Genomic DNA, 12,313 nt, shown 5'->3' with positions numbered 1-12,313 from the left:
AAAATGTCAGCATATTCGAAATTAAAAGATACGTCATTTTTTTACTTTAAGGACATATCTTTTGATTGCATCATGGTTCCAGCATTACATCTTTTCTTTAGATCTTTCTCCTTTCCGATGGAATACAGTCCTTAAATCCAGGCCTTACTCTTTAGTACCAGTAGTCAAATTTTGTCAGTTGCGAGACTTATAAAACAGTTCCAATACACTGAGAAAAATATATTCATAATTATTTGGATTGATTCATTTATTGACATTTGTTGCTGTAACCCAGCGTTTCTCAAACTTTTTTGAAGTGGGGACCAATTTTTTAAGTCAGAACAGTTCCGCGGACCACCTTACTCTTGTTCCCTTCGAAAACAAATTTATCATTTTTGTAGTATATTTTAATATCAATGTACTTATATTTTAAAATAGAATTATTTAATTAAAATTAATTAAATTAAATTAATTTTATATTAGTTTTTAACTAATTAAGCTAATGTTAATAAAAGAAATTTAATTTTTGTTTCTTTAATAATTCAAGGCTATTAGAGTTTGGACAATCTTTAACTTATTAACTAAAAAAATAAATAAATGTTGGTTCTCACATTACTGAGATGGATGAGCCTGCCGATTCTTGCACAGTTGTTCTATATTTGGACGTATGCTGGTAAGCGTAAGTCAGAGATCGTCACATACATTGAGTCGATTTCAGTAGCCTACTTTGTATGAAAACCCTTTCTCACACAGATATGTAGAAGAAAACTGAATTATAATCTCTAAAGCACCATTATACAATTCACTGTATTCTCTTTTTACTTACAGTATGATGAGGTCCACAAATTAACCATACCTTCTGCTCGGAATTTCATTTTAAGTCCAGTGTCATTCAAGAGTTCAATTAACTGTTCTCTTTCACTCAATGAAAGTTTGTTAGTTTCAATATCGAAATGAAAGTGATCACAAACCCATGAAAATTCGTCATATTTACTTGGAAAATAAGTTTAAAATTGTGACCTCAGAGTTGTATTATTGGTGTACGACGTACAGTACGTGCTCATTTCAGTGTGCAGACTGGGTGCCGGCAAAACTATTAAGAAAGTCATAAATCATGGAAAGGTTCGGTACTCTGTTATGAATTTGAGTGGTTCCTGGCAGGGTTACAGGGGTGGCGCCAGATGTGCAGGGAAAAGATGGCGAGAAACATCACGTTCATAGTGCTTTAAATCCCTCTTTTGTTGTTGAGAGTAGAGTGGGAAGTCAGTAGACGTATAGGATAATAAACTTCATAAAATATCAGTACTGAGAAAAAAAGTAAAAGGCGATGGCCATGTGTCATTTCCAAACTCAGAAATTTTCAGCTATAGTGTGATAGGCAATTCGTTTGAATTATATTTTTTCTTCTGCCTTTTTTTTTTTTTTTTTTTTTTTTTTTTTTTGAAGGCCCACAAGGGCAGACCTCGAAGACCAGAGATGGTCCGCGGACCATAGTTTGAGAAACGCTGCTGTAACCTATATGTATTTATTTATCATAATATTTTAACAGTTACTTATTTATTCCAGATGTTGACGAATGCAGAGAAAATATTGACTCGTGTGATCGTAACACAGAGACCTGTATCAACGACATCGGTAGTTTCAGATGTGAACCCATTGAGATACCAGGCACTTCAGATTCAGTTGCAAATGAGAGTAGGTCCACGGGTTCTAGACCTATTCTCACTGGAATGAACAACGAAGACAACCAGGTGGACATCTGTCGTCCTGGATACAGCTACAGTTACACCAGAAAGGCTTGCTTGGGTAAAGTTTAATTGAATTATAATCACTTAATCACATTGGCCCAACATTAAAATTGTGTTATCTTTGTTGGTTTATTCTTGCTTTTATTCTCATTGCACCAATTTACTTGAGAAGTCCTTGCATAAAAAAATTCATAGACTGTTCGTGGATCACATAATATTTGTAGAAAACTGTAAAGTGTCGTGATAGGAAATTTATTGTCAATGTTTCAAGCGTAAAGAGTTAACTTTGTTTTTCATACTCCAAGATCTATGCAACATAATTGGTTTACACATGGCTGAAAAAGTAGAGATCAGGAAGCAGACAGACTAAATTTGTTTAACCTCTTCCCTTACTATATATTTTACCAGTTTTAAAAAAGTGTAATTTTTTTATTTTGGTAAAGAGGCCACTTAATATTGCAGAATCACTGTACATCACTAATGTTCTTACATACCTAGAAAATCACTATGAAATAGGCATACATTCAAACCTGAATTATTATCCCGAGTTATCTCGTGCACCTTGATTCCAGCTCTGGTAGTTGTCCCACTTTGATTTTCTCCTGAACTATTTACCTACTTATGTTTTTTTTATGGATTAATTTATGAGGTACAATACCAGTGCTGTTATCAAGGCGTTAAATGTTGCTTGTCGTGTGATAGACTCGAAAGCAGGGTATTACGCACAGTGGCACATTGCATTCCGGACAGTAGTATCTGCTCTCCTATATGAGAGCGTTTTGGGAAGAATGGTATAGCAGTCATTGAATATTTGTACCAGTACATCTGTTCTTCAGGTTTGTGAATAATGTTCTGCAGTATCACTATGCCCAAAAGTACACGCATTTCAGAGTCTGTAGTAGGCCACCACGAATTATTTTCAGCATTCTGTGAACATTTATTAGCATGCCTAATCGTCTCCTCGAATATAATGTTGATGAGGTCATTATTAAAGAATAATTAAAAAAATTGAGAATTATCGTTGTCAGAAACAATGTTAAAATTTCAGGGAATGGGGACCTCGGAGGTGCAGAAGAAATGGTGCCAGATGTCTTCTATTCAAACCACTGTCGAAAAGACCGACATCAACTGATCTGAATTTGTTTGTTGGTCTATAACTTCGTCTTCTGATACCGATGTTTCATTTCCTAATCTTCTACAGGAATATATTCCTGATCAAAAGTTTCGGAATCACTAACTTGAGCCATCTTTACACAAAACAGCACAAAAAAACTCCAAATACAAACAGAAACCGCCAAAACTAACTAGCATCTACTCACTACTGTGTGTGAATGCTGTATGAGCATAGAATTCCACTCGCAAGTAAGAAGTACAAAAAACACCACCAAATATAGCAATATCACTAACTTCTGTAGCCATCTAGTGAGGAAAAGGTTAATGAAAGAATGGAAACGTATATATTCGGGATATAATCCTTAGCAGCGAAAATGGGACTCAAACGAGTTAACTCGGGTTAATAAATTTTGACACAATTTAGCAACCTGAGTTAACTTGGGTTAATCAGGGAAGTGGTTAATTAGTATGCATATACTATATATGCATAAAAATTAAATGAATATATATATATATATATATATTTTTTTTTAAATAAGCATTGCTAAAACTAAGTTCTTTAATATTAAATGATCCTGTTAAAAATGGACTATTATGGGGAAGAGTGTTAAAAGTAAGTGCCTTTAATACAAGTGTTAAAATTAAACAGTTTTCATAAGTTTTTAAGAATACATTTTATTAGTATCAATATTGATGGTGTAGAAAGTAGTGTATGATATACAGAGCATTTCGTAGTATTCGGGGCCATCAGATTTCTTTCTTTGCCTCTGCTGTACTTCATATTACAAATGGGAAGAAGAAGTGAACATCACTGCTGATAATAATCAGACAGCAGATTATCGGCCCCTACATAGCAGCAAGATGTCACACCCTTTAGCTGACAGAGGGAGCATAGCAATGAGTCCAATGACCTTTCTCCAACTGTCATACACTTAATGTTCAGTATCAGTACCGAAAATTCCCTGTCTGTTGACAATAGTTTACAATGTACCTAATTTTACAGAAAACATAAACTCATTTCTAAAATGGTAATAATGAACACTAACGTGTATTAGAAGAATTTTTAAAAATGTCACTCAACAGTGACATATTCTAGACAGCTGTGTACGAAATTTCCATTAACACAGATAAGTTCCACAGCAACAATTAAGGCAGATAGAAATGGTTTTATTTTGTTCGTAGATTTGCTACACTTGGCCTAGTGTCAAACATCTCTAGTCACAAAATAAAGGGACACTTTTTAAACTTGTAACAAAATGACAATTTTTTTTCATAGCTTTTGGCTTGTGAAATGAGTTTTTGTTTTTATTGAGTGTTGAAACGAGTGTGCATTGGAGAAGAAAATATTGTGTTGAGATAGAAAAGAAGGAAGGGAAAAAGGGAGAAACGGATGAAAAATCGAAATGAGAACAATAGTTTTGCTACTTGTATTATTTGGTGACAATGTTCATACTTTTCATTTACTGAGTCCAAATTACTCCATGACATCAATATCATTGTAAGTGAAAAAGAGAAGAATGAGATATTTATCAAAAGTCTCATATCTTCTTGTTTTTATTTATTTAACTAGCCGTACCTGTGCGGTCCGCTGCACCCATTAGAAATAAACATAAAGTAATTACATAATTAAAATAAAACATTTAATCCAGGGAACATTCGTGTTTGATGGAAGGACAAATCGTTTAATATGTTACTTAATTTAAATTGTATTTAAATAATTAAAATGCGATCATATTGGTCCAGAGATAACTCATTTGGTGGAATGACAATTCCTTTAACATGTTTCTTAATTGTTATTACATGCAACCATAGTTTAATGAAGATTGACATCATTTAGATTTATTGTGTATACTTTAATATTACTTGCTATATGTTTCCATTGAATTATGGTAATAACTTAATTTTAGCCCTTGCTTTCTACGTCTTCAGTAAATGCCGCTTGGCCCACCATGGTTCTGAACCCTTCAAATAACTTAAATAGTGATACAGCATATGTAGTGATATGTAATTGTATTTCTTTCTTTCGAAAATGTAAGAATTCACGATCTGCTACGTACCATTGCCATGGAATGAATAATGTGTTTTTTCTTCCTACTCAGAAATGTTATATTTTGCACATAGCAGTTATTGTAGGAACAGCAACGCTATAATCTGAGGCGGCAGTGAAAATGTATTATGTTGTTATTTTAAAAGTCTTGTATATCCTTTAATCGATATTATTTCATACAAACACAGAAACATTCTCTGTAGGCTATGTTTAATAGCTTTCGTTTGTTGTTGTCCAAGGCCCCTTATAGACGAAGTCATTTGTTTTTTATTTCATTACAGCACATTAGATGGCGTTGTTATATAAATTTTAAAACTCATTTATCTCATTAAATATCAGTCCTATCAAAATTTTGCATAGAATAAAACTTATCGGAAATATTTTTTTTTTTAACTTTTGTTATGTAACATTTTCACGAAAATTAATAATAAGGGAGATATTTCGATTTATTTAATTCAAGCCCCCTTATAACCCTCCTTTTAAATGACGTATTTTGAATGCCATATAGCCTAAAATCTAAGTTACAACGAACTTCATTTATATTCCAATTTTCATATAAATCAGTTCAGCCATTATCGCGTGAAAAGGTAACAAACATCCAGACAGACAGACAGATAGACAGACAGACAGACAGACATACAAACAAAAATTTCAAAAAAGCGATTTTCGGTTTCAGGATGGTTAATTATACATGTTAACACCAATTATTTTTGGAAAATCGAAAATTACCAGAAAAATTTTGGCTACAGATTTATTATTAGTATAGATTTATTTATTTTATTGTAATTTATTTTATTTTGCTAATGCTTGTAACATAAAATATAATTACACAGATAAAATTTTAGCTTACTCCTGAAAGAGTAGAAAAAGTAGAACTCGTTATTCTTAACACTCTTCCTAGCAATGCATTTACGATTTCAGAATACAAACAATAATAAAATCATTTATTTATTTAGTTGGTTTTTCCCAGGCACACAGAAACAACAAGGAGAAACCAAGAGAAAGTGCCAGTCTTTATTTGCAGAATGCTGTAGGCTTGTGTTTTGACAGAAGAGAAGTAGAATAGAAATAATGTTTATACTCCAGTACTGGCGTTAAGAAGATTGTGAATCATTTGCAGATGTAAACGAATGCCTGATGGATTTGCACAATTGTTCCGTGAGAGATGGGGAGGAGTGTGTCAACATGCCTGGCTCATTCATGTGCAAACTGTCTCCTAAGTGTCCGCAGGGCTACAAGTATAATAAGATAACACTCAAGTGTGAAGGTAATGAATGATCTTTTCTTTTCCTTTCTTATATTTATCATGCTCTTCCTCCATTCCTTATTCTCTTCCTCATTCTTTTTCTACACTAGAAGGTTTGAACACACGTCTCCTTGTCCCCACAGTGTATCTCCACCATACCTCGTTCCTTCTTCCTATTTATTTTTCGGGGAAAATTGGTTTATTTAGTCATATTTCTTTCAGTTCTTCCAAGGATTTTCTTCAAATTGTTTGTTTGGCTACTGTTTTTAACGTCATAATTAGGCTTGGGATTTTTAGATCGCTAAAATACTATTTTAGATGTCTAAGATAGATTTAAAGTGTAGAAAATAGCTCGAAGACTAGACTTTAAGATAAAATAATTTTTTTAAATTTAAGTTAAAAATTTTCTCAAATATCAGTTATACTTAATTACTTACTTACTTACTTACTTAATTTTAAGGAACCCAGAGGTTCATTGCCGCCCTCACATAAGCCCGCCATTGGTCCCTATCCTGAGCAAGATTAATCCATTCTCTATCATCATAGCCCACCTCCCTCAAATCCATTTTAATATTATCTTCCCATCTACGTCTCGGCCTCCCTAATAGAACTACTACTACCACTACCACCAACATTACTACTACTGCTACTGGTGCTGCTGCTAGAGGTGATTATGGTTAATTGTCTGCTACAGATGAAATACTCTTTTGAGCAGGCATCAAAATTCAATTTTCCAACATTTAAATAAGCTATTTGTAGTTTCATCTAGTGAGAGCCAGATATGTGAATCGTCTATATTCGAACGAATTCTGCACAGACACCCCTCAATATTTACTATGAACATACGGTACAGTCATTTTCCCTTATTCTGGATTCTCACGGAATATTTGTAAGGCAATATTTACATGTTGGAGTCAGCCAAGGTAGCGTAGTCAGTATATCACTGGGCCTCTGTGCTCGAGGTTGTGGGTTCGATCCTGGCCCAGGTCGGTGGCATTTAAGTGTTTAAATGCGACAGGCTCATTTCAGTAGATTTACTAGCATGTAAAAGAACTCCTGCGGGACAAAATTCTGGCACACCGACGACGCTGATATAACCTCCGCAGTTGTGAGAGTCGTTAAATAAACCATAATTAAATTTTTTACATGTCGGACATGGTTCCAGGATTCGCCTACAGGTACCATCTGTCTGCGGGAGCTACAAATATCCCAGAGATGCTGCAGGGACTTCAATCAGTGGACTAAAGTAGACAGGGGTGTGTAGCTCCCTCGGATAGATGGCACCTTGGTGAGTCATGGAATCAATGGTGGCGTATCCCTCTGGTTAAGGATAGAACAGAGTGATGGACATGAATTGTGAACAGATGCCATCGATCTGAAGAGGCTGCAGAGGAACATCCCAGGGAGGTGGAGGAGTGTTCCTGTTCACACGGACTCCGTGAGACACGGATGCTATGGCTGAATCAATAAGATGGCACCAAGCAGTGAATCACATGTTGATGAGCAGTTCTATGGACTTAAAAATCATCCCAATAAAAGAAGGTTACACAATAAGCCTAAGGTTGTGGTGATTGCCTACTAAAAAAATGAACATTGCTTACTGGCCTGACTCATACCGCAAAGAAGAAGTGAAAGTGATTGTGGAATGCACTAACATGTACATCTGTAACTTAAGTACACAGCAACGATACTCGAGAGACAGAGAGTTTGTAAGGATATATCAAAAAGTGAACTCGTGGCTTACCTTTGACTGTTATATATGATTGGAATAAATAAATCACACCACACCAACGTGAAGGAAATATGGACAAGTGATGGAATGAGAATGGAAATTGCAAGAGCTGTGATTTACGAAATTTTTCACCAGTTTAACATGTTTGGAATTATTAATTTTTAGTCTCCTTCGACTGTTATGTTCATTGAGATAAATGCATATGTACTTTGTATAGAACTTAGGGAAATAAATTAGGAATAGTCAGAAGAACTCACATTCACATAATTTTAGTTTTTTGTATTCAGTTAACATATTTTAGTTCAGTTTAAAATTGTTATAATTATTTATTTGCTTTCGATCTTAGACTATTAGGCCTACGTCCTTTCAGACAATTAGACTACATATAAATATTTTGTCTTCCATGTAAAGACGTAAATTTTGCCAATATGAAAAACTGACATTCACATAATTTCAGTTCTGCGTTGGTATAAAATTATTTTGTTCAATTTAAAATTGTTTGAATTAATTAATTCTTTTGCCTCCCTTCCACATTACGCCAATTGAAACAACAAAATATGGTAATAAAATCGTAAGGAACAAAATGTAATATATTGTAAAAAGTATGGCGCGTACTTGCTGGTGTTAACACAAAAGGTGTGCTTGCTGGGAGGTTAAGCTGGTGGCAAAAAGTCAAGATAAACCTAAGTAGGGATAAATAGTAACTACATCTACAGCTAATAGTTGGCTCATTACATGCTGAGGACAATGAAGTGTACGAAAAGCTGAAGGCATGATTTAATGTAGGGACCATGGAAATAATTTTTTGATAGAGTATTTCTTGAAATCTTACTTAAAAAATAATATTTTTTTTTGTTACTGCACTTGCAGTTTAGTGAAAGCCAGTAAATGAATGAATGGTTCTGGAGTTAGCAAGTAGTCAGATACTGGGTATCGGAGCTTTTAGTGACTAGATATATCACTGTTTCACCTTTTGTTTCAAATGCAAATGTTGACACAAATTATGGTCTATGTATCTATCTGATCCTCAGGATTTGACAATGAAAATAATCATTTTCCTTCTTGCGTCCCAGTATTTTGTGTGTATCTGCAGAATTTCAGATGTCCCAAATCCATATCCATATTCTTTCCTCCTCTGCGCATTGGATAGATTGGTGATGGTGACAAAGCCATTTGATGTAAGTGGCTACTCAGAAGATAGTAATTTATTCCTTAACTAATTCGGAAATTATAATTCTTTGTCTTTCAAAGGTGACTTTTACCAAATTTAGGGACGAATTAATTTTTCTTTTTGGCTTAAACAGAGAAGATCAACAAAGAACGATTTATGAAAACTGGTCAAAATTGTCAGCTACTGGCATCTTCCCTGTATATGAGAAAAAAAATAAATTCTTGCAAAATACGTATAGCAACCCATGAATTGAAAATAATTGAGTACAGAAATTTATTTTCTCTCATTAGTTAACTATATCCTTAACGATTATACTGTGTCATCCCATTTCTCTTCATTTAATAAGTTATCTTAGCATTTTTATCTTCTGATATATAAAATAGTTTCAATTAATAAATAGTAACTTTAATTTCCAGATGAAGATGAGTGTGCACTGGGAACTCACAACTGTAATCCGAGTGAGAGATGTGTAAATAATGCCGGCAGTTTCTGGTGTAATCCATCTTGCAGAGCAGGTTATAAAATTGACCCCCAGAATCCTCAAAACTGTGTAGATATTGATGAATGTCAAGAAATAGTGGATACATGTATCAGAAATAAGGAAAGGTAGGTTAAAGATGACATTTTTCTTCATATTGCAACTACCGCTGACAACTCATAAGGAAACTGTTCCGAAAGATAATTTTCTTTTTGTTTTAAAGATGATACTATAACTCAGAAACTGACGCTTGCTTAACTTTGTTTAAGCTTTATTTCACTCTTAGGCAAATTTTCATAGCTGATATATTTTTCAGTTAGTCTAGAACAGCTATGGGGACTATCAGCAAAGTAGGGAGGGCACGTTTCGTACTCACCCCACATTCGTTTGATTGGCAGGAGAGGGGTAAGGCAGTTGTTTTGCTAAGTCAAGTGCAGTGGTGGATTCGACACACCTTGCACATCAGTAATTTCTCTGCTGTTAGTTCTTTTTTCAAAATCTTTACAGTTTTCTTTGTATGAAGTACATGTGTCACACAATAATTATTACAGCCGCCTACTGTGATTAGGAAAATGATATATTCTTCAATTGCATAACCATTCCTTTATCATGTGCACGAAAAATTCTTTAACAGCCTTGTGATCGACATAATAAATTGTTTCTTTTTAAAAACAAGAAAGAAAAAAGAACAAAGCTCCATTATCATTTAACTGTACAATATATTAAAAAATATAACGATCAACGTAATAAATTGTTTTTTTAACCAATAAAGAAAGTAACTAAGCTCCATTGTCATTTAACTTGAAAACATATTAAACACAATATAATGATCAACGTAATCAATTGTTTCTTTATTAAAAACACTAAAGAAAGTAACTAAGCTCCATTGTCATTTAACTTTAAAACATATTAAACAAAATATATGAGATATGAATGAAACGAAATACTACTGTAGGCCTATACTGTTAGTTTTCATTTTTTGTTGTTGATAGCCTTCGGAGTTTCTTGTTATTAACTAAAAAGGATATATTTGGCTCTAAAGTAGAACAACTCAACCGTAATAAAATAATAATAATAAAAAACAGTAATAATAATAATAATAATAATAATAATAATAATAATAATAATAATAATAATAATAATAATCCGTGGTGCTACAGCCCATGAAATGCCCAGACCGATCAGCCAGCTGCTAGCCTCGCGTCTATATGCCGAAGCAGAGGTGAACGAACATCCAACCAGAACCGAGGTATCGTGTGGTTAGCACGATGATCCCCCAACCGTTATAGCTGGCTTTCGCAACCGGATTTCGCTATCTATCGTAGCTCCCCAAGTGCATCACGATGCTGGGTGGGCATCGGTCCCATACACTGGCCGAAATTTCATGAAAAAATTTCTTCCCCCATGAGGACTCGAACCAGCGCGCATTCCAGCACGATACCTTGGCAGGATGCCTTAGACCACAACACGGAACTAACTCAACCGTAATACTCAAACTAAATGCATGTCTATAATCCTATACCTGGAGATACTTTTGGTCATATTTATTTTGGAAAAAACTACTCACAACAGTAATTTGAACCAAACATAGATACAATACGCATTGCAAATGTGCGCAGATTAGGTAATTGCTTCTCTGGTAGGTATTTAAAAAGATCTAATCCATTTTTTCTTAAATACTTTACTGGCATGCTCGTTTGCAACTCTGTAGTGGCTCTGCTGCTTGGGTAACATCAAATACAAAATGGATTATTGAACAGGCATATCTCCTTGTCCATTGCATTACTTCTGAAAATCTTTCTTGGAAAGAGAACGCATCAAATAGGCCTAATATGCACTCAAAGTTTAAAATAAATAAGTTCAGTTCCAGATACTTAACAAAATAATAAGTAACTAAACCCCGATAGACCGAAAATACCATAAACATATTTTGTTTTGTATCTTTTCACAAATACTATGCAAATAGATTTTCAAATTGTAAATAAATACTTGTCCGCTTTATGCTTCCGATCAAAGTGGCGTTTAATATTGAAGAGTTTTATATGCGCAAGTTCAAATCCAGATATTAAACAGCACACTTTCTTCTTTTTGTAAGTAACAAGAAATTCTTTCTGCCACTCTTCCTGAAACTGACATCCCGACATCGAAGCCATACCCGCCACTGAATAAGCGTGTCTTTACGAAGCACCAGGCGGAGGAGATGGTCGGTGGAGTGAGGTAAGGAGGCTTTGAGTGCAGTGGCCCTTCGGAGCCATTTTTCCCCATGTTTGGTCTAGAATTTAATGTTGCAAAGAGAAATACATTTTGGAAAATCCTATTTAACAAAATCATTTAAGCTAATCCAAGTTTCACAGAAAAATCCTGACAGGCAATTACTGTAACTATATACCAGTATGAAGTAAGAATGTACAAAAATGCCATTTAGTTATCTTCATTGGTTCTTTTTAAAATGGTACATGAGTAAAATAAAAATTACTAAAATCTTTTAAGCCATTCCTGCCCAAAACACGTTTTTGCTCTTTGGGCCACAACAGAAATATCATTTCCTGCACGGAAAAAAAAAATATATATATATATCATATGTACTTCGGTACATCATAATAATATGATATGTGTAAGTAATTACAGATGAGCTACAGCTTTTGCAGCCTAGTGAGAGCGAGATAATTTAACAAAGAAAACTTTTTACACTATAAGTAAATGTCTGCATTTTCTAAACTTTCAAATACTGACATCTTGATAACTGTCTCTACAAAGGTATTTCAAAGAGGTTACAATTTCATTAAGTTAGTGAAATTC

The 12,313-nt window shown here is 34.2% G+C and overlaps 1 protein-coding gene across 3 annotated transcripts in view; it reads left to right on the top strand.

Annotated features, from left to right (window-relative positions):
* Positions 1 to 12,313, top strand: part of LOC138708167 (fibrillin-2) — a 176,381-nt gene that overhangs the window by 96,013 nt on the left and 68,055 nt on the right. For all 3 annotated transcript variants that reach the window (XM_069838428.1, XM_069838429.1, XM_069838427.1), the window contains 3 exons: positions 1,546 to 1,785; positions 6,008 to 6,154; positions 9,453 to 9,642. In XM_069838428.1, coding sequence (XP_069694529.1) covers positions 1,546 to 1,785; positions 6,008 to 6,154; positions 9,453 to 9,642 — 577 coding nt within the window. The remainder of the gene's footprint in view (positions 1 to 1,545; positions 1,786 to 6,007; positions 6,155 to 9,452; positions 9,643 to 12,313) is intronic.

Source organism: Periplaneta americana, chromosome 10 (assembly GCF_040183065.1).
Source record: "Periplaneta americana isolate PAMFEO1 chromosome 10, P.americana_PAMFEO1_priV1, whole genome shotgun sequence".
In the NCBI taxonomy this organism is placed as follows: Eukaryota; Metazoa; Arthropoda; class Insecta; order Blattodea; family Blattidae; genus Periplaneta; species Periplaneta americana.
Note: the sequence above shows the minus strand (reverse complement) of the source record. Positions and strands in the feature narration are given on the sequence as shown.